The sequence below is a fragment of the Astyanax mexicanus genome, chromosome 25 (genome assembly GCF_023375975.1).
Source record: "Astyanax mexicanus isolate ESR-SI-001 chromosome 25, AstMex3_surface, whole genome shotgun sequence".
Lineage (NCBI taxonomy): Eukaryota > Metazoa > Chordata > Actinopteri > Characiformes > Acestrorhamphidae > Astyanax > Astyanax mexicanus.
The window spans coordinates 20504621-20531903 of NC_064432.1; the positions used below are offsets into that span (position 1 = coordinate 20504621).

Below are 27283 nucleotides of genomic sequence, written 5' to 3' on the forward strand. Positions count from 1 at the left end.
TGTTTGAGATGCGTGGGATGGGTTTTAGCTTTTCTAATCATTATGGTTTCTAGAAGGCAATGGAGCAATCCTTGTTTCGGAAGGATTATTTGCATTTTTCTTTCTTATGCAGTTTTTCTTAGTACTGTGAAGATCATTAATAGCAAATACAAGCATAACATTTATGTCCACTTCCTTGTTTCTACACCCATTGTTCTTCTGTTTCTTTGCATTCTTAATTATGCCCCTTTCACCATGTTCTTCGCTGTAGAAAAAAGAAGGTGGTCATAATATTATGCTTGATCAGTGTAAATGTAAAAAATAAAATAAAATAACACTGGGATGAAAATAAATAATACGTCTTGCAGCCCAGGTTTCTATTTTTGGGTTGAAAGTACAGCAGCAGATGGGGTTTTGTTTCGGACGCAGAAACGTTCACTGATATTCTGTCTGTTAAGAGTGGAGGAGGAGTGAGTGGAGTGCTCAGCCACGCCAGCCTGTTTGAAGCACAATGTTGTAAAATTCTGAACGTACTTCTGATATTTCCCGCAAAGGTTTTGATGTCAGTGTGGGGGGGCGGGATATTTGTCTGCTCTTTGAAGATTTTCACATTCATCCTGAAGAAAGCAATAGAAAAGTGACTTTGGCTTGCCCGGGTTTTGGGCCGTCGTCCAGATTTCAGCCCCAACATCCTGCTCTGCTCATTTGGGTCTGGGTTCGTTAAGAGCTTTAGTGCAATTACATCAGAAAAGTTTAATCAAATAAAGTACCGTTTAATACAATAACAATGGGGGCAGGCGGATCCCGGCTTTAGCCGATTGAGTCTGGTTGTGAAATCAAATGAAATCCGGACCAACCCGCCCACTGCTCCTTAGCACTGTTCATTAGGCCCTTTCACAACACACACATCCATTGCTGTGAATGTGCATTCATCATCGAGTATTTAATGCGTATATTGTTTGTAATAATAATTCCCATGACAGCAGCCACATTGTGAATTTCAGACATTAGACTGCTATTCAGTGACGCCTTTGTAGTGAGGGGACAGCACAGCGTGGAGCTCAATTACAGTCTGAAAGACCAGTCGATTCAGCTTCATTTATAAAGCACTTTTTAAAGACACCAAGTGTCAAACAAAGTACAATAAAAAACTAAACTAGACATTTAAAATTATTTGAATTCTAAATTAACCCTTGTCTAAGCTACTGGTCAGTAAATATGACTAATAAAATGAATAAAAAGGTAGACATAGCATACAAGACGAGCAATACAACATCTCTGAGAAAATTCGAACGCCAAGGCAAATAAATAAGTCTTCAAGTTTGTCTTAAATGTTTTTAACACAAAGAAAAAGTGAAAGCCTGCCCCGAGCACCCTTAAACTTAGCAGGGACCTTGGCACAGCTATAAACAACTGATTTGGTGAACACAGTGACTAAATAGATAAGTGATAACAGAGCAGACAATTACAGTTACACTAGCTATAAATGTAAGTTAGATTGTACAGTGGGAGGTAAAACCATCCTAACCCGTACTTTTAGTTTAAAACTAGCAGTGTGCAAAATTAGGAGTGCAATGGGCAAACTAGGCGGCGATCAGACTTGCACTCAGCTGGTGCATCTGCCTACTAATATATAGCTAAAGATTAGACCATGCAAGTCTTAATACATACAACAACACTTTAAACTCAGTCCAGTACCTCACAGGTAAGTCCAAATATACATTAACATTTTAAATAAGAATTATTTTCATAGACAGCCCCGCTGTTTGATTGCTCTTATTAGATCAGTGCTGTTAAACTGTGTTGGTCTTTTAATTCACATGTTTAGTTAAAGCTGTAATCAATTATAATTAAACTCCACAGTGAAAGTTAGTTCATTAGGCCCTTTCACAACACAGAACACTCCAACACAAGACCTCGCTGTAAATGTGTGTTCGATAATGAGTTTTTATTGCACGTTTTTTTTGGAATAACAACCTTAGTTACGCTGCAGTGGAGTAAATAAGGTTGTTATTATTTTAGAGTGTCCAAGGAAACTAGACTGTGTGGACACGATAAATACACAGCAATTAAAGAATTATTAAGAATTATTCTCATACACACTTGGCCTTTGTTGTGTTTTGCCCTCAGTATTTGGTGTGTTTTTGTTCATGGTAATTTCATCCTTTTCTTACAGCCAGTGTTGGAGTATTCTGACTCATAGTAGAACAGAGAATGTTTTTGTGAATCAAATTTTTATGAAGCCCTAACCAGTCCTCTGGTTGCATTTTGACATGATCTCTAAGTTGTATGTATTGAACGTGATTGTTAATGCTACTGTTCTCTGTAGTTTGACGGCATCCACGTGGTGAGCGGGTCTCTGGACACGTCGATCCGTGTGTGGGACGTGGAGACGGGGAACTGCATTCACACCCTCACAGGTCACCAGTCTCTGACCAGCGGGATGGAGCTGAAGGACAACATCCTGGTCTCGGGGAACGCAGACTCCACCGTCAAAATCTGGGACATTAAGACGGGCCAGTGCCTGCAGACCCTACAAGGTAAGAAACAAAATCTTTAGCACAACCAGTTTATTTTGGAAACAACAGTAACTTAGCAAAACTGTCCAATGAAAAACTTGTATCTCCAATTGAGATTTTACAGAAGAAGGTAAAACAATTCTTAACTTTTAAATGGAAGTCAAAGTAAAAAGTATTTCTATTGCTCTGTTAATCCAGAAAATAATAGCTACAGGATTTATACAGTGTAAATGAAAAAAAAATTGAGATGCATGCTTTTCATTTGACAATATACAAACCAAATATAGTGCGTGTGTGTGTGTTCCAGCATTTTTCATCAGTGTTGTCTTTCGTAGCATGTCTCGACCTTTGATGGTGTAAGGGTTGTGTCAGTGCGTCTGGGGTGTAGATCACACACATCCACTACTGTATGAACAAAGGGTTCTGAACTAACGAGCGGCACTGAACGACAGAGCGGGCAGGACGAGTAGAGAGGGGGATGGGAGGGAGGATGGGTAAAGGAGCCCCAGAGGAAACGAAAGGGGGGTTGGGGGGTTTGAACCCCTGTTATGACCCATTTGTAGGTCATGTATTTGGTTCAGTGGGCATTTCATCCTTTCACCTTTATTTAACCCACTTCCACTGACAATAGTAGAGATACACACATACATATTTACACACACAAACACAGACGTGTATTCTTAAATTTCCATCAGATCTTATTCTGAAATGTAATATATTTGGTAAATCAAATAAATTCCTAAATTACACTTAAACGAATTTCACTACAAATCTAATTACTATGGATTGAATAAAGTAAAATGGTAGATTTTATTAATTATTAAATTATCTAATTTCATGACTTAGTGCAACTGCATTATTTCAAAGCTATTTGTTCCCCATAATCATAGTGAATTTTTTAGTGAATAAAGTGAATAAAGATGCTTTTTAAAAACTGGAGTAGTTTCTGAAATTACAATTTACTTGTCCCACTCATATTTAATATTTAGTACATAGAGTTAATCATATATTACATTATTTTAATAAATGAATTTGTTTATTTAATAAGTCATAGGATTATTAATTATTTGTTTTAATTACTGTATTAGTCTTTTTATTTATTATAGAGTGTTTTGTATCACAATTAGCACTTACCCTTTGTAAGACCTTGCAGGGGTGATGGACAGAGCACATGGGCTGCGTAAAGGCAACGACTGAGCCAGAGACCAGGTGTAAGGGGGGGCTCCCCAGTCTTTTGTGTGCTAAGTGTGTGTTGGTGCGTCATCTTGAAAATCAGTGGGAGGGGGGGGGGGGGGGGGTGAAATGCGAAGCTCTCCTCTCGCACACAGGATTCTCTAATGCTGTAATGGTTTATTAGGAGGGTGTGCTGCTCTGCAATGTAAATGTTCACTTTAATCTAAAACTGAAGAAGCAGCAGATCCTCATTTAAATATTCAGTGATCTTATTTGCATACAGCCATTCTCTATTTAATTTGTGTGTGCGTGTGTGCCTTTGCTTGCTGACAGGTATAGTAAAGGAAATACATTGGAAACAACACATTTAAACCTTAGGGTCCATTGATCATACTTTGTAGTTCTACCATTACAGACTGTAGTCCTGTATCTGTTTCTCTGTATACTTTATTATCCTCCTTTCACACTGTAAGAGAGACCACCACAGAGCAGCTATTATTTGTATAGTGGGTCATTCTCAGCACTGCAGTGACACTGACATTGTGTGTTAGTAGTATGTATTGTTCTGGTGTGAGTGGATTAGACACAGCAGTGCTGTTGGAGTTTGTAAACAGTTAATTTACTGTTTACTCTATTAGACATTCCTAACTGGCTGCTGTAGCTGTAGCTTGTAGCTGTAAAGTCAGAGACAGTAGCTGATCAGTTCCTGCACAGTTTGTGTTGCTTTAGGCCTTTATTAGTGTCTACAGGAGGCTGTTGGTGGACTAGCAGTACTGCAGTCTGATCCACTCAAACCAGCACAAAACACACTAACACCACCACCACCCTCACCCTGCTAATCAGTGTTACTGTAGTGCTAAGAATGACCCACAACCCAGGTAATACCTGCTCTGTGGTGGTCTCTCTCTCTCTCTCTCTCTCTCTCTCTCTCCTGTGGGCTCCTTACTATTGAAGAACAGGGTAAAAGAAGGATAATATAGTATGCAGAGAAACAGATACAGTCTGTAATTATACAATCACAAAGTGTCCAATTTGATTAGTGGAACTAAAAAATAGAAAATGATTGTAGAAACAAAGAGGGAATCAATGTTATGCTTTAATCGGTGTACACTGGTAGTTTTACTGCAGGCCACACCCACTTTACTCTCTGCAGTAGCAAGCACAAATATTCACACTCCTCCGCCTCTTCTCTCTCTCATTTCCTTTAATCTTCAGTTGTTTCTGTTCCTTTTTTCTCTTTTACTCCTCCTCTCTTTCTCTCTTCATTGCTTCCTCCTCTTATTTTTCTTCTCTTCATTGCTAGTGTTTCTGTCCTTCCTTCTTCTCTCTCTCTCCTCTCTTGCTCACTCTCTCTAAGACCATTTTGATTCTGTACCTCAAGGGCACAGAACCGAGGCCAGTGTTTTTCGTAACCATAGCTACATGTTTTTTTTCTGTTCATTACACTCACACACACACACACACACACAGTGAAAAGCAGTTGTGTGTAGTCTGATCAGCCATCCCTCCTATAAGTGATGTGATTTTCCTTTCTTTATCACGCTATCCCTCTTCAAAGCATTACAATAATTTAAAATGTTACAAAAAAGAAAGCTAATAGTTTCTAAATATCTTTGGGATAACACATTTGCTTTTTAAATTAAAGAAGTCTATCTTTTTCTGCAGGTCCCCATAAGCACCAGAGCGCAGTGACATGTCTGCAGTTCAACAAGAACTTTGTGATTACTAGTTCTGACGATGGTACGGTGAAGCTGTGGGACCTGCGGACGGGCGAGTTCATCCGGAACCTGGTAACACTGGAGAGCGGCGGGAGTGGCGGTGTGGTCTGGAGGATCCGAGCCTCCAACACGAAGCTGGTGTGCGCAGTGGGCAGCCGGAACGGCACAGAGGAGACCAAGCTGCTGGTGCTGGACTTTGACGTGGACATGAAGTGAGCCGACAGGAGAGAGATGCAGATCGCCGTTGTCGTTGCTGTGCTGCGGAGAGTCGGGGGGGGATCTAAACATAAACTGATGGGAGGGGAGAGGAAACCTGAACTGGGTTTCCTCCAGCAGCTCTACGACAGGACCCATCACTCACTCTCGCTCACTCTTTCATCCTCCTCGTCCTCTTCCACCTGCCGTGCCGTCGCTCGTGAGACGCTCCTTTGGCCGTGATCTCCACTGAGCGAGAGGTATGGAAGTGGGGTGGGGCCTCACAGCATTCTGGGAAAGGATGGGCACAGGCCAGGAAGGAGGATGCTGGGAGGGAGGAGAAAAAAGGGGGCAGAGCTGCAGCAGCCTTGCACAGAGACTTGAAGCTCAAGCCTGACCGACGCACTCAACGCCCTGATGTACAAACACATAGCTTTTCTTTTGTCCTTCTTTTTTTTCCCCCCGTTTTTATTTTTAAAAGTTTTGAACGAACAAGTCGACACTGTATGCATGGTGAGAGATTAGAGCCTCGTCGAACTGAGTGGCGAAAAAGTTACAGTTTTAAGCGGGAGGAGAAGTGGAACTGACTATTGAAATTTATAAATGTGAGGATTGGAAAAACGTTGGAAATGAACTAAGCCAATTTTATTTATCCTCGATAAGCAGGAGCACACACTGCGTTGTTATTTTGGTATATTTGTCCCCACATTTGTTTTTTGGTTGAGTTTTTTTTTTTGCTTGTTTTTCAACACAACTGTGAATTAAAAAAAAAAAAAATACCCCCACACACTTTTTTCACTCACTGTTCACATCTCCTGTTGCCACTAGCAACAAGTTTCAGTATTAAGCTAAGTTTTTTTTTTTACCCCCTCCCCCTCCCTCTGCTGTTGTCTAAACCCAATCTAGTTCCCCCCAACACCCCCCTTTTTTTTGCAGTGTAATTTTCTTCCCACCTTTCTGGATGTGCCCTGCTGTCCTCATGTGTCAAACCAGGCTGCTCACGTTACGTTGGCTCTCCTTCAGTACTGGTGCTTTATGGGAGACGGGGATTTTATTTTGTTAACATATTGTTTATGCCGCCCCACACCTCCCCCCTCGCACCCTCCAACCCCACCCAGTGGCCAAACTGAACTTAATGCTGCTAGTCACAAGGAAAAAAATGAGGTGGAACTTTTTCTTTTGTTTTTCGCTGGCTGTGACGTTTTAGTCCCAGACTAGAGATGCTAAAAAGAAATTTTACTTCTAGAGTTTGGACTTCTAAGATAAAAGGAAAAAATGACACAGACATACATACAAACAAAAGCAAGATATGTAAACAACAAACTTCTTTTTTTTTTTTTTTTTTTTTTTTTTTTAAGTTTTGTTTCGTTTTTTTGCCACTGAAACTTGAGCCAAATGTGCCTCCACGAGGCTGTAAAGAGGGAGAATGTTAGAAGAGACGGAAAATTCAAAACCCAAAATAATTTCACCTACGAGTGTTTCCTACCGCGATTGCATGAATGTCTGTTTTGTGTGAGAGCGTGTGTGTGTGTGTGAAAGGTGAGTAAGTAAGTTCCTTGAGACAAAAGCTAATCAAAGCCTGTTCTGTGAGCAAATGTTTAATTTGAAGGATTTTTATTATTGTATTAGCACCATTTATCCACATCAAATATTTCAGCCAGACGAGTGCTGAAAGCGTTTGCTGACGGAACAGAGATGCGAGCGGGACGTGCCACCTGATCACCAGAGATGCTTCTGCTGTCTGCATTAGATTAAAAAAAAAAAAAAAAACACGGAACGCCAAAATGATCCGTCTCATTCTCCTACACACACAACTCAAGCTGAACTGTGAAAGTGGTTAAACACTGTATATTACAACTTAAAAAAAGAAAAACGTTCTTCTCCTGTTTTTTTTTGGTTTGTTTTTTTTTAATTTATGATCTGGTTTGAGAAATCAGATGTTGGATTTTTTTTGTCCCTTCCTCAGTCCTCATATAAAACTGCCTGGTGTTGACAGACAGACAAACAAAAAATAAACCTTAAAGGGATTTGTCTATTTGTTTGATTCACTTAGAAATTTTATTTTCTTATAACTTAAGTGCAATAAAAATGTGGGGTTTAATTTCTTTCCTATATTTTGTTTTTGGTTTGGTTTGTTTTTTTCATTTCAAGCTTTTTGATTGTCTTTGTTTGTCACTGTGTGAAAGTGTCATATGTGCCCAATAAAGCTTCTATGGTTTATTGTACTGAAGAGTAAATATTTATTTTATTTTATCTTGAATGTTTAAGTTTTGCCACCTCACTAGTTCGTAGTTTTAAGTGTGACTGAATTATTATTAATAATAATAAGAAGAAGAAAAAAACTTGCATTTAACACAGAATACTGCAATCACCACAATATGACGGTCACTATTGTGAACAATACTATATGGCACCCACCGCTACTACATCTACATTGATTTGATTGTGTATACACTTGCCAACAGTCATGGGACAGAAACAGTATTATGCCTGATGACCTTCCACTGTGCTCTATAGAAGCTTTTAAAAAAACAAACAAACAAAAAAACACTGCACTGACCTGTGATGCATGTAGGATCTCCTGCACTGAATTTGGATGTGGTTTCTGCCAGAGTTGCCACGTCTTCCCCTGATGGAAATAAAACAAATCACAGGTAAGAACAGGGGGACCCAAACAGTCACACACAACTTTGTATTATATACAGAGCAGTGGCGATTGCTCTAAGACTGCAAGGGAAGCTCAGCTTCCCCTAAAATGTAAAAAAATAAGTGATTAAATATATACTGTTGTGTGTACATGTCACTGATTAAACATGCGCTACAACGCGCTGAACTTAGTTCAGAATCAGCTTCTTATCACTGGTAACGCCGCGGCTTTCCTCTCACTCATTCCCGCAGTGCTGCTTTAAACAGTGCGGACGCTGAGCGTCCACAGACTTCAATAGCGGAGCAAAGCGCGCGGCGAAACGAGGCGAGTCATTGGATAAACGCTGGGCTTTGTCCCGCCCATCGGACAGTCAGCGTCTCTGGGGGTCTATGGAGCAGTGGGCTGGCCTCGGCCGGCCCGGACGCTCAGCTTCTGCATGATGATTGGATGATCTGTCTGAGGCGGAGGCGATCTTTTAGTGTAAAAATCCATTTGATAGTCTTCCTTACGAAGAACAACTTAAGAGTTAAACAGCAGGGCAGATCAACTGCTCAGAATTTGGTGTAAAAAGGTGGGAAAAGTAACAGGTCTTTTCAGCTGTTCTGGTTTGATAAAGTGAGCTGGCTGACTGGAAGTGCTGTAACAAATAAAATGTACTGATGGCCATTCTTCTTGAAACTATCTCAGGACACAAATGAACAGGGGCCAGTAGTAAGTATTGTGTTATTATTAAAAATAATTTAAATTAATAAAGGTATTATTTAAGGAAATTAAAAAGGAAATAAATTTACCTGCATTTTTTTCCTTTACCAACTTTAAAGATTTTGCGTAATGTTTTTTTTACTGATCATTTTTGTTTATTCATGTCATAGCGTCGTTTTGAAAACTTGAAAATAATGCTTTTTGTTTACAAAAAAAATTAATCTCAGGGAGAGTAGAATTTACGTATAAATAAAACTACATATGTTAAGATGTAGGCCGAAATTGAGCTTCCCCTCCTTGAAAGACCAGCATCCGCCACTGATACAGAGCAATAAGTAAATGAATCCTATACAAGGTACATCTTTGAACTTTAAACACCACTTTCAATATGTTACTAACTAAGCAGATGCTTTAGAATGTGCAGGTCTTTTATGCACAGTAGAGACAGTTACTCCAACAAAAGCAGAATATACAGGGTGTCCCACAGCAGTATGTAGTGGCAGACTTAAAAAATGTCCCCCTATCTTGACAATGAACCACCAACCATCAGCCATGTTCAATAACCAAAATTTAGAGTCTAACACCTAACTACAGCAGGGGGCACTAATAAAATAATAATAATTTGTCCATTGTTAAGCATAAATTCCATAAAAGCCAACAAAGAAGAGTGAGCAAATCATGCATTTCAACAAATATGGCAAGCAGGAAACATGAGGAGAAAGATGGGTGAGAAAGTCCCCTTCAAAATGATGCATCAAGCATCAGCATTGGGCTGCAGTTTAACTGCTAACAGCAGCAGCAGCAGTACAGAAGAAGCTGAGACACTGAATCACGGAGCGAGATTCAAAACCAGGTGGAAATTTAACCTGGTGGTGGTGGTGGTGAGGGACAGACAGCAGGGGAATTGCACTGGAGGAAGAGCTACCAGTAAATGAGTAAAACATAAAGACAATAACATGTTACAGCAGGTTAAAGAGGCTACTCATTGACCTCTTTAATAGTTAGCTTCTATGAACTGGATTTGCATCATGATAAGAAATGTAGGTTTGTATACTGAAGTCAAAATGAACATGTAGCTATCAAAATAAATTAATAAGCATTCTCCTAATGCAGAGCAAGCTCAATACTGCAGAACAGTAACTGGAGAAAACTATGGGGGAAAAGCATCCACAGACACTGGTACAACCCATTACATGCCAATAGAACTAAAGTTTGACGACAGGAAATGGTTTTCCTTTGAGCACTAATGTGTTTATATTTATCTTCTCTTTTGTATTTATACAGTGGACTATATTTAACATAGCCTACATACAGGGTTGTTTGAAAGTTGATTATTATAAAGGTTGACTTGTATCAGAAATCACAGCAGCATTGCTTTGTGTAATTTGTTAACAGCCTAGTTCTAGGCCTGTAAATCAGGCTCACGAAAATGCAGCATAATATTGAAAACTAAAAGCTAATTCTTACACAGAATAAACTTAACAGGCTATTACATGTGACAAGATCTAGGAAAACTTCCACATGCTGGAACTGGATCTTTTTGAGATTTTAAACACTATTCTCACTATTCTCACTATTTCAAGCTCTTTTCAAATCTATTTTCATTCTTTTTGTCTGGAGGAAAGTGAATCTTTCAGAGTATTTTTAGAGTAAAGTGAAATTCGAATGATAAATGCTCAAAAAAAAAGAGTGACAAACGGAAGATCCTGTGTGGCTCAGTGGTAGAATCAGCACCACTAAGCTCAGAAGGTCGAGGGTTTGAGTCTGGAGGAAAGTGAATCTTTCAGAGTATTTTTAGAGTAAAGTGGAATTCGAATGATAAATGCTCAAAAAAAAAACAGTGATAAACGGAAGATCCTGTGTGGCTCAGTGGTAAAATCAGCACCACTAAGCTCAGAAGGTCGAGGGTTTGAGTCTGGAGGAAAGTGAATCTTTCAGAGTATTTTATAAAGTAAGGTGGAATTCGAATGATAAATGCTCAAAAAAAAAAGAGTGATAAACAGAAGATCCTGTGTGGCTCAGTGGTAGAATCAGCACCACTAAGCTCAGAAGGTCGAGGGTTTGAGTCTGGAGGAAAGTGAATCTTTCAGAGTATTTTATAAAGTAAGGTGGAATTCGAATGATAAATGCTCAAAAAAAAAGAGCGATCAATGGAAGACCCTGTGTGGCTCAGTGGTAGAGCCCAGCCTCCCCGGTTAGGAGGTCGCTGGTTCAAAACCGGTCAGGAGATCCACGTCACCAAACCTCAAACCTAAGAAAGGGGGGGGACGTTGGGGTGTGTCCCCCTCCGAACTCCGGAGAGATAAAGGGTGGGGGTTATAAACCCCAAAACCAGAAGAAACGCAGGGGGTTATGCTGAACTTTTCCAGTGCGTCGGATGCGTTTTTAGACAGTAAGTGAATAAAACTTAATATAAATATATATTACATTCTCAATTACACTTCATTCTGAATTTATTACATTATTGAGGCTATTACAATAATTTTCTGGACCTGGAACTCAACTTGCTAATTGAGAAAACGTATATCGATGACTTGATTACTTTTTCGAGTACTCAACATCAATGTGTCTTGATTACACTTCATTCTAAATTACACATCAACAACTTTCTCAATTACTCATGTCATTCTTAATGTATTACTTTCTTAATTACTCCACTTCATTCCTAATTACACTTAATTCAAGATATATTATTTTCTTAAGTAAACTTCATTCTGAAGAGCAAAACCAAAACTTGATAGCTGAAATAAAGCAGGAACTGCACTTAGCAATAACCAGACGAAAAGTACACAAGTCTCCAGAGGTTTTGTTTGGAGAATGCAGAAATAAAGTTATAAAATACAGAGATGGAATACCGTGCCTTATTTAGCTCTACAGTCTAGAGTGGAGGAGATTAAAATGAAGATGTTGAACTCTATCACTGGATCAGATTCAAAACATTGATGCAATCAGCCAATAAATCAAACCAACCAACCTTTATTTCCACTCAGTAAATACACTGAGGGTGACCCTCGTTTTCAATGCAGCTGAGCATACACAACATTAAAGAGACTGAAAATTAAGATTAAATAAAAACAAGCAAACAATATAAAATATTTAAAAATAAAATAATTCAAAATAAAAGGATATGCAAACAGGCTAAAATGTAGAGCAATAAAACAGATAAATACATAGAATAAAAAAATAAACACAATTAAAGAAATAAAATAAATAATAATAGTAAGTAAAAAAACAATGAAATAAATAAAATAAAAAAATAATCTTTACAGTTTAAGCTTAGTAACTAAACATTAACTCTCAAAAAAATTACAGTATAATCCCACAGTACTCAAGACCAGCCAAGAGTCAATACAAAAAATGACTTGTTCTTACAGCCCACGACACTGAAAGGAGGGATTAATATATCATATAAAGCCCCAATCCCATTTCTAATATGTACCCTTACACCTTGTTTTTCAGTGTAAAAAGGGTTTTTCTAGAGCCCATCAAATACTGTACATATAATCAACAATAGCCCCCAGAGAATTATATAGATATATATATATTCTAATACCCCTGTTTTTAAAAATAGAAACAGTAAATGTTCAGGTGTCCCAATACTTGTGTCCATACAGTGTATGTGTTTCTAATAAAGTGTCCATTGTGAAGGGCTGGTGAAAGCACGCAGTGCTGCTGGTTAGAGTCTCAGGGCTGTTCATTCATTCACTCACTGCTTCATTCATCCATCGACTGAGTGCTGCGTCACGCTCTGCGACGTGCCTGCGCGCTCGCGCTCGCCTGTTTCCTAGCAACGCAACTGAATTCCTTCTGTGGCAGCAGAAGTTCAAAAAGTACAACAGCAGCATGAGCGCATTAAACAGTGATGAATAACAACCGTAACCAGGCAGATCTCACAGAGATGATTTAGAGTCATTAAACAGAAACAGAGCAGCGGTGGCTCAGCATTTAGAACTCTGGGTTGACAGCACTCTAGGTGTTCTGATTTGAAGGACACACCTGATGTATCCTTCACGACCCTCGGTTACCACCAATTCACTGCTCACATCCAACTTGAGGGGGAAAAAGAAAAAAGCAGCACCATGAAAATGGTGCAAAAATGTTTGACTCAATAATGTACAAAAAATGTACTTTTTTTCTTCAGCTTGTTATGGCTACTGCACCTGCGCACATCCCTACAGTAAAGAGGAGCTTCCACACTAGCACACAGATTCCTTAAATCTCTACACAAGTAACAAACTAAAGGAGGGAACTTTGTCCCTCCTTACGAGACATTACGAGACATTTTCAACATTTTAATATCACTCAGAACCCGTCTGATGCACTTGTATAATTCCAGCGTGTAACCTCCAGCTCAGTATCATATCAAACAACAAAACCTGTCCTTTGTAACCAGTACAGTCACACCATTATGTTATCAAAAGGCAGCAATTAATTCAGCTAGGAAGATCAGATAACATCAGGGCTAACACTCTCCAGACACGCTGAGACTGGCTGCATCTGAGCTGAACCTCCCCAGCACTGTTGAGGCTGGCCGCTCTGTTTGTTAGCATCACAGGTTAAAACTGGCTAAGTTCAGATGTTAGCTAGTATGGAGTCTAAGTAAACTTTCAATGGGCCAAACTTTGAATGGATTTATGTATGTCACTATAGCTCCATTATATACTTTGCATAATACTTTATTAATACACGATGTGAAAACCATACATATATATTTTATGAGACACTGTTCAACCATAACATTATAGTCACCTTCTTGTTTCTACCTTAACTTTAATCCTAGATTTTTATATTAAATAATTTAATTAATTAAAATAACTAACTATTTCTATTTACTTCAAAAAAAAAAAGGAAAGAGCCTATTAAATAGCAGGATTTATTATGCATCAGATTACTTAACTTTACAGATACTTAACTTTAAAGGTGCCATGCAGTCATTCAATGAGGAAAGAAAAAGAAAAAGATGCATGAAGATGCATTGCTAATCATTTTATAATCACATCACAGACCTCTATAGCATAATAGAATCAAACCATATGGTGCCTAGAAATTCCCACCCCTAGGTAGTGGCTTTAATATAAATATCGTAATTATGCCCCATCGACCCAAATATAAAAAATACATTATGATATACATGTTGGCCGTATAGGATCTCATACTAGTTTGTAGTAACTGTACATTTATTTATTTTTTTTAACTGTATGTCGACCCCTCACTGTATCCGTATTCATTTCCTGTACAAACCATTGCCTGTTGTGCAGGTGGACAGTAGGAGCAGTGAGTCACGTTTCTCTCACGCACAGTTCTGCAGCATCCCTGCCTGCGTAATTTCACCCGACCGCATCTGTGCTTTTTCAGCAGCTGTGTGTTTTCTCCCATTATTCCTCGAGTCCTTAAAAAGACTGCCAGGCGGCTCAGCTCCATCTGGGATTATGTGCTTTTGCTGCCATTTCTAATGTTACGCTTCTTTTATTCGCTTCGGAGGGAAAATAAGGCCTTAAGCTAGCAGTAAATAGCAGCTCAAATAGTTGAAAACATTAACGCATCAGCAAAAGTGTTCCTTAAACTTTGTGAGACGGCCAGGAGCTTTAAACAGAGCGGTCTGGATATTGTATAGAAAAACATATCACCATCACAGTCAGATAGCTTTAGACTTTCAGGGTTAGTTTGGGACATTCTGACAATGTCAAATTTATAAATTTATTCAGAATGAAAAGTAAAGTAGTTGGATTATTTTTAGTTGGTGATTTTCATTTAGTTATATAGAGTGAGGTTCAATTTGAAAATAGGTGTAAAACATTATTTAATTTTGTGAATTAATTACTGTAAAAAAATTATTTTCATCCAATAGTTTTAAAGTTGTGACCGTCACAGTTTAATAGTAAACCAATTAAGGAAGGTCATTTCAGTGCATAAAGGGTAATGAAACAAGCCTAAGCTGAACACCTGTGATCCCTAATCCCCCAGACTACACTGCATCAAGAACCATCATTCAATTACAGCTGATAGAACCACTTCATCAGACCTTTATTAAGCACTACAGTGCAGAACTCTGAAACACCACTTAAAATGTACACTGCTTTAAATATAACATAAAGCTTCAGTTGTGCACAGTAAAGTTTCAGATATCTTTTAGCAACATACGCTGCACTTAAGACATTCTCTTTTTTTTCAGCTACATTCATGCATTCCAACAAGACAATGCAAAACCACATGCTGCATACAATATATAAATGCAATAGGGCTGCTATAAATATACGTTGACTATAAAGAAAAATGTTGAAGCGTCATTAATGTGTGATGGAGCGAGTAAGCGAGGAAAACACACGCACATAGAGAGAAATAGAGCATCCTAATAGGCCTCTCCTTGTGCTGAGTTGGCCAGTGAGGTTTTGCTGCACAGTTTAAACACTTCTACATTACCTGTGGTGGTTAAACGACTGCAGAAAGCAGGATAAGGTGAGTTTAAACAGGTTTAACTCCTTTAGAAACATTACTAACGCTAGTTAAAGTAGCCGGCTAAATACTGTATTCTGTCCACTCTGTTAAAATTATGTTTTAGAAACTACTTAGGTATATTCTGTTAATATTTACATCTCAATTAAAGACATATTAGTATCCTAAAATCTCCTGAAAAAAACATCCAGCCTGTGTGATGTTAACTATAATATGCTTTGTCATTTTTTAAGTTGATTTATCTACGTCAAACTATCAAAATGCACTACACAATTGGTCTATGGGCCTAAACGTTTAACAATGTGCAGTAAAACATACATTAGTTTGGGAGTCTCACCAGAAGGAGGTACAAAAATAAAGCATGACAAAAAATAATTGAGGCCAATACATAAAATAATCGTAAGATTAGTCGACTACTAAAATAGTCATTAGTTGCAGCCCTACTGCGGAAGAAGAGGGTACAGATATCCGCAGTCCTGACCTGTCCCCAATAGAGAATGTGTTCAATAAAAAAATTTATTTTACACCATAAGACATGCTTTCTTCATCATGTGGGATAATTTGTGTCTGTACAAAACGCCTTTTAGGTGTTGTGAGAAGGACTGACAACATTACAGTTTTGGAATGTGCTGCAGGGCAGAAGTGCAGAAACAGATTAATATTAATAAAACCACTTTTCAAGGTTGTCAGATTCTTTTTAATCCTGTACTTATATCTGAGCAATTTGGGCTGCTGATTTGTATCTGCACTTTGTTTTCCGATGACTAATGTTCTGCGAGATGCTGTGTTGCCTCCTCTAGTGTATTCATTAATTAGCTTGCAATTTTGTTAATTAGCTTTAGCTTCTTTAATCACTCATTTGCACTCTCATGCCTGGAGTTAATACTCAACATCTCTGTACGCCTTTACAGTTTAACACACTTTCTTTCACCTTCACCTTTTTTTCTCCAGCTAGGTCAGGCTAATAGAAGCTCCAGCTTGGGAAGCGACTCTGCTTGCTTCTCCTCTAATGAAGAGCTTTGCTCGTTTTCCTCTCTTCATTTTAATGAACTGAAAGCTGTACGGTTGTATGAACATGCTTCACTGAAGACGGGCTTTACAGGCTTTATAGTCCCACTTTTGTTGGAAGTTAGTGGCTTTAAAGGAAGCAGCAGCTGAGTTGATATTTCCATATTAGTATGGATCATTAAGTTCAGGCCTAACAATATACTTATAACTTTATACTACTTTATACTACCTTTTAGTACGGAAATTATAATGTATTTGATTACATTTGGCCAAATGAAAGTATCGGATTAAGATTACACTTTATGGGAGAGACAGGGAGAGAGTATGTAAGTAAGTAATATATACACAGATAGTCAGTCTAAGACTAGGCTTAATCTCTGTCTGGGAAACTGACCCTATAGATACTGCACTACAGTACAACAGAATTAAAAAACCCTGATTGTACAACTCTGCTGCTGTCATTTCATATGGAATTAGTGACACCCCACCTCAGCATGTCTTCTATTGGCTAAACATATGGTGTTATCAAGGTATGCTAAGGACCAAGCGCAAACTTTGCATTGTCCTTTGATCCATTCTGAGTGCAATTTCTGCATTGCAAATAATTCCACATAGTATTTTAAGCAGTACTCAATAGCCCATCTGCTTCTATGTTGTAACTGACTGCAGTTCAAGTTGTCATGTTGTACCATGACAGCATTAACCAGCACAGACCGGATAACTTATCTAGCCATCTTAATAATACAGATGGGAAGCTTACGCTAGTTGCCAGATTGAAGACAGAGTGGCTAGTGATGAGGAGTATGTGAGCACTCAAAATGCCCCTCCTCACTATGGTAGTGATTGTGATAAATGACCTAGCTAACCATAGCTGAGGCTCAGTGCTTACTTGCATCCGTGTTCTGGGTTATTCTGGGCTCTAACATGTCAACATCTGTCAAACTCACTATCAGTATGTACTTTTATTCTACTGCTTCTCTGATCATAGAGTTTTTTAGATGAATGCCAAGGCTTTTTAGGCTGTGTAGAACCTAATGCAAATTTTGTTAGAAACAGTTTACTTCCAAGCTTCTATGGCTGCAGTATGTGTGCTGTTGTGTTGTATGCCTGGCAACCCAGGGTGTGGAAATGTGATTAGGGGAATGGAGGTGGGCAGGTTTGGAAGCTAAAACCTGCACAGCTTGCCGAAAATGTATCACACTTCAAATAAGAGCATGAGCTGAGCACTGATGACAGTTCTCAAACTACAGAGTTACATCAAATAATATAATCCTTACTGGCATTTCCTTATTGTACTTTTATTACAGTAGTATATTCTAAAAAGGTGTTTCTTTATATAGCAAAAAAAAAAAAAAAAAACACTAAAAATTGGTGGCTTTATTTTAGGGCCATACTACCCACCAATAGTACAGACACAAAGTAGTAAGTAGGGACTGTGTGGAAGTGTGTGTGTGTGGAGGTTTTAGACTGAGGTTTAGGCAGTGAGGATTAGAGGTCTTGGATGAAATATGATTTCTCTTTGTTCTTTAAGCCTGCCTTCAGGCCACTTTCACTCTCAGCAGGCTCATACTGTACTGTCACTTTCACACTCGCTGCCCCATTTTACACAGGCTGCCTTCACAAGGACATCCTGCTGTCCATCAAACCACACAGATTACACACCTATTTCTATAGGTTTCAATATGGGTCTGTGCTTATTGCTTAACATACTTATTGCATGAACACCATTCATTAGCCAATATGAAACAGGCTAGGGGTGGGGCTTCAATTTGTCACTAATTGCTGCTGTCATTTCACAGGCAGAGCTGTACAATCAGCTTTTAATTACAGCTGTGAATGGATGATGGCAAACTGGTTGTTAATGGCACTAAATAGCATACATATAGTTTTCAAAACTAGACATTACATTTGACACTGTGGTGTTGCATTTTTCAGCAGAAATAATTGGTGGTTTAAAGCAATTAAATAAACATTATAGTAACATTATATCGCCAACATGGTAGGCCACGTAAAACGAAAGAGAAGGGTCAGCAAGTGCGACTTTCTGCATTCAATCACTGGTGACCTCCAAAATGAATGTGACCTTCAGACTATCTCAAGAACAGTAAAGCTTAGAGAGCTTCATAGAATGGGATTTCCTGGTAGAGCAGCTCCATCCAAGCCTTACATCACCATACGCAATAGAAAGCATGGATGGATTGGTTTAAAGCTCACTGCTACTGGACTCTACAGCAGTGAAGATATGAAGATATTGAATTGCGAATCACACTTCATCGTCTGGCAATCTGAAGGATGAGTCTGCATTGGGTGGTTGCCAGGAGAATGATACTTGTCTGACTGCACTGTGCCAAGTGTAAAGTTTATGATTATGGTGTGAGGTTGTTATTCAGGAGTTGTGCTCAGCCCCTTAGTTCCAGTGAAAGGAACTCTTAACACTTCTGCATACCAAGCCATTTTGGAAAACATCATCATGCTCCCAAAACCATGGGAACAGATGCGCTTCTGGAAGAATAGAAAAATAATGGACAAAAAAAAAAAAACTAAACCTTGTGGAAATCCTTCCAAGAAGAGTTGAAGCTCTTATAGCAGGAAAAGACATACCGACATCATATTAAACACTATGAATTAAAAATGGGATGTAACTCAAGTTGGGCAAGTAATTGCTTTGTTCTGTGTAAAAAACATTCCTAAGCTAGTTACAGTCTCATAGAACCCAAGCATAGATACTGCCAAATACAAAAGTCATTATGGATACCTAGATACACAACGTTCAACATATAAACTACACACAGCCTAAATCACAGTCCTACTGCTACACTGATATCCATGCAAAGATTAAAAAGAACCAAATCTTAAATTTTAGTGACCTCACAACAATACCTCTAGCATATCCAATAAGTAATTGAGTTATTTAAAATGATCCAAATACAGAATGTTCTACTCATCACAATGTACACATTTCTTATTTGTTTCCTCTGGAATAGCACCAAAACCTTTGTGAAATCACATATTCCAACACTGTATGCAACAGTATGCAAAAGCAGTATGCGAGGTCGGGTAGTGTGTCTGAATGCGTAATATTCAATTTACAGTTCACAGATGACATACTGCATCGGGAGAGAATTTAAAATATGCGAGCCCAGCACAACATTCTTCAACATTTATTGAGGCACTACAACCCTATCTGTTGCTGGTAGTGTTGACTAGCTCAGACAGGTTTAATTTGGTACCGATCTGTCTGTATAAAATTGTCTGGGTAAAAAGGCTCCTGACATCAGCCATCAGTCCCTCTTTACCAGAAACAGACATACACAGAGAGACAGACTGCCAGAAAACACATCTATAAATTACAACCAGAATCTGGAGAAATGGTGGTGACCCCTTTCTACTGTACTGAAATACATTTCTATGCTTAACAACAGAGCTAAACTTTATAATTTAATGTTGTGGAAATATTATGAGCAATGGTGTAAATATGCAGGTGAGTGACATTTTTTGTTATTTGATAAGATAAAACAAATAATTATATTTATTTACATTTTATATGTCTAAAATATCACTCCCAGTTTTACCAAAACTGATGGGTTCTACTAATCAAACTTTACTTAGCATATTAAATGTTTACATCAATAATGCACACGTTGGTTTTTATATTTAATAACACTGTCAGCAAAAGATAAGAATAACAACAAGGATAATGCGTTAAATACTTTTTATGCAACCCTGCTGAAAAACACTGAGGTAAATAAAAGATTACTGAGATGAAATAAGAATGAATGAAAACAGTGGTATTTACCCCCAATCTTTTCAGATTTGTTCTATTGTTAAATAAACAGATTAATTAATCATACTCTATGGTTTTGTAATACTGAAGAAGCAGTTTATATGTATCATAATATATAGCTTATATCTGAGTAAAATAAAACTTATTTTATATGTTATTTACAGTCAATGCTTAATAAATATGACTGGTTGGGCTTTAATTTATTAATAAAGCTGATGATACTTCCAAAGTTCTTAAAATGTTTCTGATTGACTGAACTTAATTTACTGTAGTTTTTTCTCTTTATTTAGTTGAGCACTTATTGACATAAAATAGATTAGAACATTACTTAAATAGTTCTATTCACTGTATACCAACTCTACCTCTTCACACCTTTACAACTGACGCTCTCAAACACATTAACAGGGCAAAAAAGGCTGAAAGCAATTCCAGGTGACTACCTAATAAAAGTTGACTGAGAAAAATGCCAAGATGTTGGTCTGTTTAACATTTTTTGTTTAATAAATAATTCTTTTTGTTCATAGATTGGATACATTTAGTATTAATCTACAATGTAATATATATTTATATATACACACACACACACACACACACACACACACACACACACACACACACACACACACACACACAGACACACACAGACACACACACACACATATATATATATATATGCTAAGGGGAGACAAATTCTGTCAGGATGGCAAAATTTGGCACCACACCTGAAAAGGCATGTCGGAGATGCAGGACAGCAGCTTAAAGTAGCTGCACCTAAGGTAGCTGTATTCAGTCATTAAAGTGCTATAATCAGTTTATAACTGTGTAATTAGCTCTTTGCTACAGCAACGCATATCAGCGTGTTTTTGACGGATGCCAAAATGTCCTGGTGAATGCGGCCTAATGCAGCATCACACACTCAGCAGGCGTGCTGCATTCTGATTCTGTGAATGAAGCGCATTGCTGCTGCTAATTGGATTATTCTGCTGAGAACCCATTGAAGTCTGCCGTGCAGGAGGTGAGCCTGATTATTGTTTGTTTAATTGACGAGTTTACAAACAGCTCGAGCGTGAAGTCAGCGGCCATTCAGATGTGTTTCAAAGCGACACACACACACACACACGCCAACACACACACACACACATACTTCATCGGTCACCTTGAACAAATCCAAGCACTTTCTAAAACCTTTTTTACAACTACTCACCGGCCACTTTATCAGAAACACCTACTACTTTGTCCTTCCAATCACTGATCACTTTATTAGAACCCCCCCCCCCCCCCCACTACTACCCTGCACTTCCACAAGGTAAAACAGGTACAAGAGAAAACAAGAGAGTGAAAAGAGGGGTGTAAGATAGGGAGAGTTAGTTATGAGATTTAATTCACATTTCTAAATTAATAAAAAGTAATCTACCCTCTGAACCCCTGAACACCATGTTTACGTCAGTCCTGCTAAATAAAAGCGTTCTGTAAAAAGAGCGGATTATGGCAAGAAGTTGAGTCCATAAAAATGAGCATGTACTGTTTTTTACTGCTTACAGTATAGGGCAAGTTTTTAACTGGTACAATGTCTGAGTTCTTGCCCAACTTATACATACAGACCTTCACACAGGGAAACAAATACAGGAGCTATATAACCTATCTATTCTGTATCTAGTCTATTTATCAGGAAATGAAAAGCAAATTATGATTCAGCACCAAGAGTCCAGCTCTGAGAGGTGATTCATACAAGCTCTGAGCGAAAACCAAATCTCACACACCACAGGCATATTGCATTATGATTCATAACTCTGCTCTGAATCCAGTACAGTCACAACTGGTGGCATTGATTCTCTGAAAGACCCTTTACCTATACAGCTCCAAATTTTTGCAATAGCATTCTAGTGGTTTAATTAAAACATGCTGGGGAGTCAGACTTTTACATCATTTTCTTTTCTATGCTTACTGATTTTACCCTTTACCCTTTCAACATTCCAAAACCTCTATGCTGAAATTGACATTTGCTTAATGTTTACTATTTGCTACATGTTAACTACTCTACCTCAGGTTAGTCAGGTGTTAAGAAGCCACGGATAAACATTAAGTACTCTAGCTGATGTTAATCAGATCTTAACTTCCTCAACTGATGTTGGGTAGATGATAAATACTCTTGCTGACATTAATTAGATGTTATTACTCTGACTGAGGTTCACTAGTTGACTACTGTAGTTGCTGTTAGCTACATGTTAACTATTCTAACTGCTGTTAGTCAGATGTTACGATCTTAACTAATAGTTAACATTCCAGCTAACATAAGCCAGACATCAACTAGTCAGTGGATATTAGCTAGCTGTTAACTACTCTAATAGCTAATAGCCTTAATGTTAACTGCTCTAGGAAATAAAATCTAGAAGATTACTCTTTTAAATTGTAAATGCAAGATGTTAACTGCTTTAACTGATAACTTCTCTAGTAGATAAATATCCTTAAACAATTCAGCCAGTAGGTGGTTTGAAGTTGTTCAGGCTTGTCTTTGGTGGTCAAGATGGTTAAAAAAGCTGCTCATCCAGAACTGCTCTTAAACAAAGTACTGTTTGTTTTATTTGAGTCTGATCATGCTAGTTGATCAGCGTGGTAATGCTAATCCTGCTGGTTGACCAGTTTATGATTAAAATTAAATCAGATTTTGATAGCCCTACTACCTTCTTCTGCAGTAAACACATGATCTAAATGCCAGGTGTTTTAAAAATGCCAGATTTTCTTTTCATTGTTTGGATACTTCATGATGAATGAACAATACAAATGCTCGTCTTAAAATGTTTACATTAAATTTGTCTAATTGTTCAAATTTATACTATCAAAAGCTCAAAATGAAGTGCCATAATATTGAGGCCTGTGGGTGCAGCGTTCCATTTGTCCATGTGTTCTTAGCGCCAATGTCGGAATTTCCCAATTCCAAGCAGAAAATGTAAACTGTAACGCTACTACTGAACACCAATTAATGCACATAAGCAGTGTTCATTTTGTCTATCTGTGTCTTATTATATCAGTTGTACACAGAGTATTGTCCAACCTCTTTCAGCGGACATGTTTTCATGGGGTTATTATCCACTGGTAGTGTGTTATTAACTAGTATCGCTAGCAGTGCTAACCTGGGACAATGCTAAAAATAAGCGTATATATGAACGTTTAACTGGAACACAGTCAACTTTGGTGTGACGTCATTCCCAGAGCCAACATTCGACATCCAAGGTAAATGGAACGCAGCACGAGTCCTGAGGTTGAAACTTATTGTTCTCCAGGTCTTATCAGGAGCCGCAGAGGAAAACGCTACTCTGCCATTTCCTTTGTACTTTGCCTTTGTCCTTCAGCTGATACCTATTCAGCTCTCCTGGTGCTTTTTTCCCCCCCATCATTTCCCTCGTCCCTTCGTCAAAGAGAGCACAGTTGCTATCTCGCTCATCTCCAGACTCCTATTAAGATGCAGACTTTTGAGCGTCTGTAATTGAGCTCTGGCAAATTGCGAGAGAATGAGCCGTCATCGTTGCGGTGGAAACGGACGCTCAGGGCCAGCCTGATTGATGGCCTGAGAATGAGAGGTGTCACGGTGGTCATCTTGAGGCCGATTGCATGTGAAGTCTCAGACACGTCCTTGTCCCTCGCTTCCCCCACCGAGCCCCCCACCTGCTGGGCTGCCTCTGCAAACCCTAATGCCAGACATGACTAATTGTCCCCAGATACGTGTGATCATCCTCTCTGGTTCCACTAAGCTGTCTAATCTAATGTTCTTGCAACGGACAACGACAACAGGAACCGCTATGGACTGAACATGACAATTGGCTCACCGCCTTATACTGCCTACACACTAAAATAGAGCTGGACGATATGGAGATAAGGAGAAAATGATCAATGCGAACAGTTTAAAGGCCACCACCTGTGGCATATGTATTCACACACTAACAAAGCTATGTGATATGGTAAAAACAAAATCACCGTAAATAAAGCCATTTTCATGATTTTTCTGTTTTTCAACCTCTACACAAAATGCATCAGCAGTGGTAGATTCCTAAAAACCTGCTATTCAAATACTCTTTGTTTCTAGTTCAGTGATTATATTTTTTTTATCTGCACATCATCCATATGAACAGGATTTTTTATATTAAACATGCAGTTGGGTCAGTGTTAATTAAACACTGATGATATCCACAATATACTTACTGACGCATATCGTCAATACAATAAGATGCACCATGATACAATAAAATAAAGTTATATCGTCAAGCTTTATATAGAAACTAAGCCACAGAAAACAAACAATGAATGGTAGGTCTCTGCTGTCCAGTAAAAATGTGTCTACATTTTTGTCAGTTTTTTGTTTTAGTAAAGGAGGTTGAGGTAAACATGACAAGGTAAATGTGACAGGGTACTCATGCAATTCCTTTCTGACTGACAGAGATGCTACCTCCCGCCCAACACTATGTCGTTAAAATGACGTTGAAAGAAAGTTTTAAAGATTAATTTTTTTTATAAAGCCATTCTTTAAAACACTGCCATACCAGAGTCCCACCAAACAATTAAATTCTATATCAATACATCTGCCCAAGCCACTCACTGCCCGCCACATTTTTTGTTGTAAAACAATTTGTAGTTGCTTTGACAGGGTTCATACACTCTTAAACCAATACAATTCATTTTTTTATAAGAATCAACCACATTAAAACAATGTGTAACTCTCAAGCTGAGAGAGTGTGTAAATCCCCCTACAGAACTGCACTGTAAAGTGGAAATGACACCAAAAATGTCTGCTTTTCTAGTACCAAAAAATACATTATTTTAAACATTCTTTAGTCTTTAAAAGTTGATTATAGAACTTATTGAACTTATAGTGTAAGATTAGGATAGCCTTTGATCAGCTAACTAATCTACTAATATTAAGTCCTATGTTTTAATCAAGTCATCATGACTGCATTTGCTTGTAACAAATAGATACATGTAGCATGGGTTGATATTTACTCACCTTTAACAGCTGGCTGGACTGGACGCAGGGACTGGACGCAGGGACTGGAAGGAGAAATAATAAAATCATATTAAAATGAATAAAATAATGAAGTTTTTTAAACAGGGTCACTGTGGCTGCATGTTCACCTGAACAGTTGTTTGATCAGGCTGCACCCATTACCATGTCTTTGTTCAATTAAAAAAGAAACAGGTTGAATGCATTTAATTCATAATTAATATACAACAAACAGCCAAATATACTTATATACATTTTCTTGCACATATACATCTTTTTATTTATGACCACAGATGTATAGTAAGGAAAAAGAACTACTTCACTTAAGTACTAAAATGCTGTATCTGTAACTACTTTTACTACTCCCCTCTTTTACTTCACTAAATGTTTTGGATGACTTTAATACTTTTACTCTGATATTTTTTACATGCTGCATTGTTACTTATTACAATTATAAATAAAAAGGAATAGTTCCAAACCCACATTATTACTGCAAGAGTGGTATGTTCTCTGCACTGTAACAGATTTTTTTTTTCAGTTGCTCATCTTTCAGCAAATCAAGCAATGAAACTACTGCCTGTCTGCAATAAGATTTTTGCCTGCTTTTTGTAATAGGTACATAACACAATACTGTATTTTTACTTTATCCTTTATACAATAAACTACTGACTTGGCCATGACATGGCCATAAAAAAGTAAGGTACATAAAGTTGCCCAAAGGCAAAAAATGAATAATAAAAAAAAAAAATACAGTAAGAATATAAACAGCCAACAAATTCATCTTTACATATTCTTTCATGCCTCAAGGACCTTGTAACATTTTATTTAACATAAATAAGTAAACAAATACATAAAAAATAATGTATGGTATGAAATGTTGTAATAATAACCAAAATATGGGTTGTTGCTATAGAAAGTTAATGATTTAAATGCATAATTAAGTCATTGTGACGTTTGTGTTAGTTACACCAGAATTTACAATATATTACATTACATTACATTACATGTGTGTATGGAGTCACGGGTATTGAAGCATAAACACAACAAACGACATGACAATTATCTAATATTATTAAGATCATGTCCATTTATTGTATGATTAGTCGATCATGTAATTAAAATGACAGGCCTGTGTATTTTTGCTTCTACAGGTCTGTTTCATCTATTTTAATCCTCTATGGCATGAATTATATTTTTATAATATTTTATGTCATGTGCTCCCTGAATTTATCTGATTTAATTTGGATTATGGCATCACTAATTATTTAGAAATGGGTCTGGGCTCTTATGGGTTAACTTAGTTAGTTAGCTAACTAGCTAACTAGCTTAGCTGGCTGGCTTAGCTAAGCTTAACGTTACCTATGTTCCTCCTGTTAAAACAGCAGCGGGTCCTATTTAAACACCCTCACAGACTCACTTTCCTAATAAATAATTAAATAGAGTTAAATATATACCACTAAACCCAGTCAAACCAGTTCCTTAGACTTTGGCCTCATTCGTTAGTTAAGCTAAACTAACCTAAGCTAAGCTAAGCTAGGTAGTTAGCGTTAGATATCTAGCTAACTAACTAGCTAACTTCGTTATCCTAGTTACCAACTTAGCAACGGTTAATAAACTCAGCGCCGGACGCTGTTAAACCCCGTTTCAGACCAACTTTCATAGTTAATAATCTCAATAACTAGATAAATATCTTAATTTCAGATAAATAAAGTAAACCCGTGGCCTATTCGATGGTCTAAACTGAGGCTAATCAACAGGTAAATCCTGTATTCTTCTCCCTTCAGCTTAAAATAACGTTTAATAAACCCTTAAAACAGTTTATTTATTAATAACCAACACCTTTATATTCACATATATGAACTTCAGCTCTGAACACACGCATTAAACACGATAAACCTTCAAACATTGAAGATAATATTCACCTTTTTCGCTGATAGAGATACAGTCTCCATTCACCTGATTAAACTAATTAAACTCCAGACGGTTCGCCAATAAAAACAACAACAAACCGACAGCGAACCGTCAAACGCGATTGGCTGAAAACATGATTGACAGTCCAAATAGACCAATAAAAACATGAAGAGAGGAGAAAGCGACCTCTCAAATAAATAT

At 37.8% G+C, this 27283-nt stretch overlaps 1 protein-coding gene and 1 long non-coding RNA gene across 7 annotated transcripts in view; one reads left to right on the forward strand and one right to left on the reverse strand.

Annotated features, from left to right (window-relative positions):
• The window catches only part of fbxw7 (F-box and WD repeat domain containing 7), a 163606-nt gene extending 155797 nt beyond the window's left edge, over positions 1–7809 (forward strand). For all 6 annotated transcript variants that reach the window (XM_007230229.3, XM_022682012.2, XM_022682011.2 and 3 more), the window contains 2 exons: positions 2309–2519; positions 5337–7809. In XM_007230229.3, the coding sequence (XP_007230291.3) occupies positions 2309–2519; positions 5337–5605 (480 nt within the window). In that variant the 3' untranslated portion in view covers positions 5606–7809. The remainder of the gene's footprint in view (positions 1–2308; positions 2520–5336) is intronic.
• LOC111195237 (uncharacterized) lies at positions 1064–27196 on the reverse strand. Its single transcript, XR_002651560.2, has 4 exons — positions 27094–27196; positions 25175–25218; positions 8145–8213; positions 1064–2512 (listed from the first exon to the last, which is right to left on the reverse strand). It is a non-coding gene; the product is annotated as an uncharacterized LOC111195237 (long non-coding RNA).
• Positions 27197–27283: the final 87 nt, after the last annotated feature.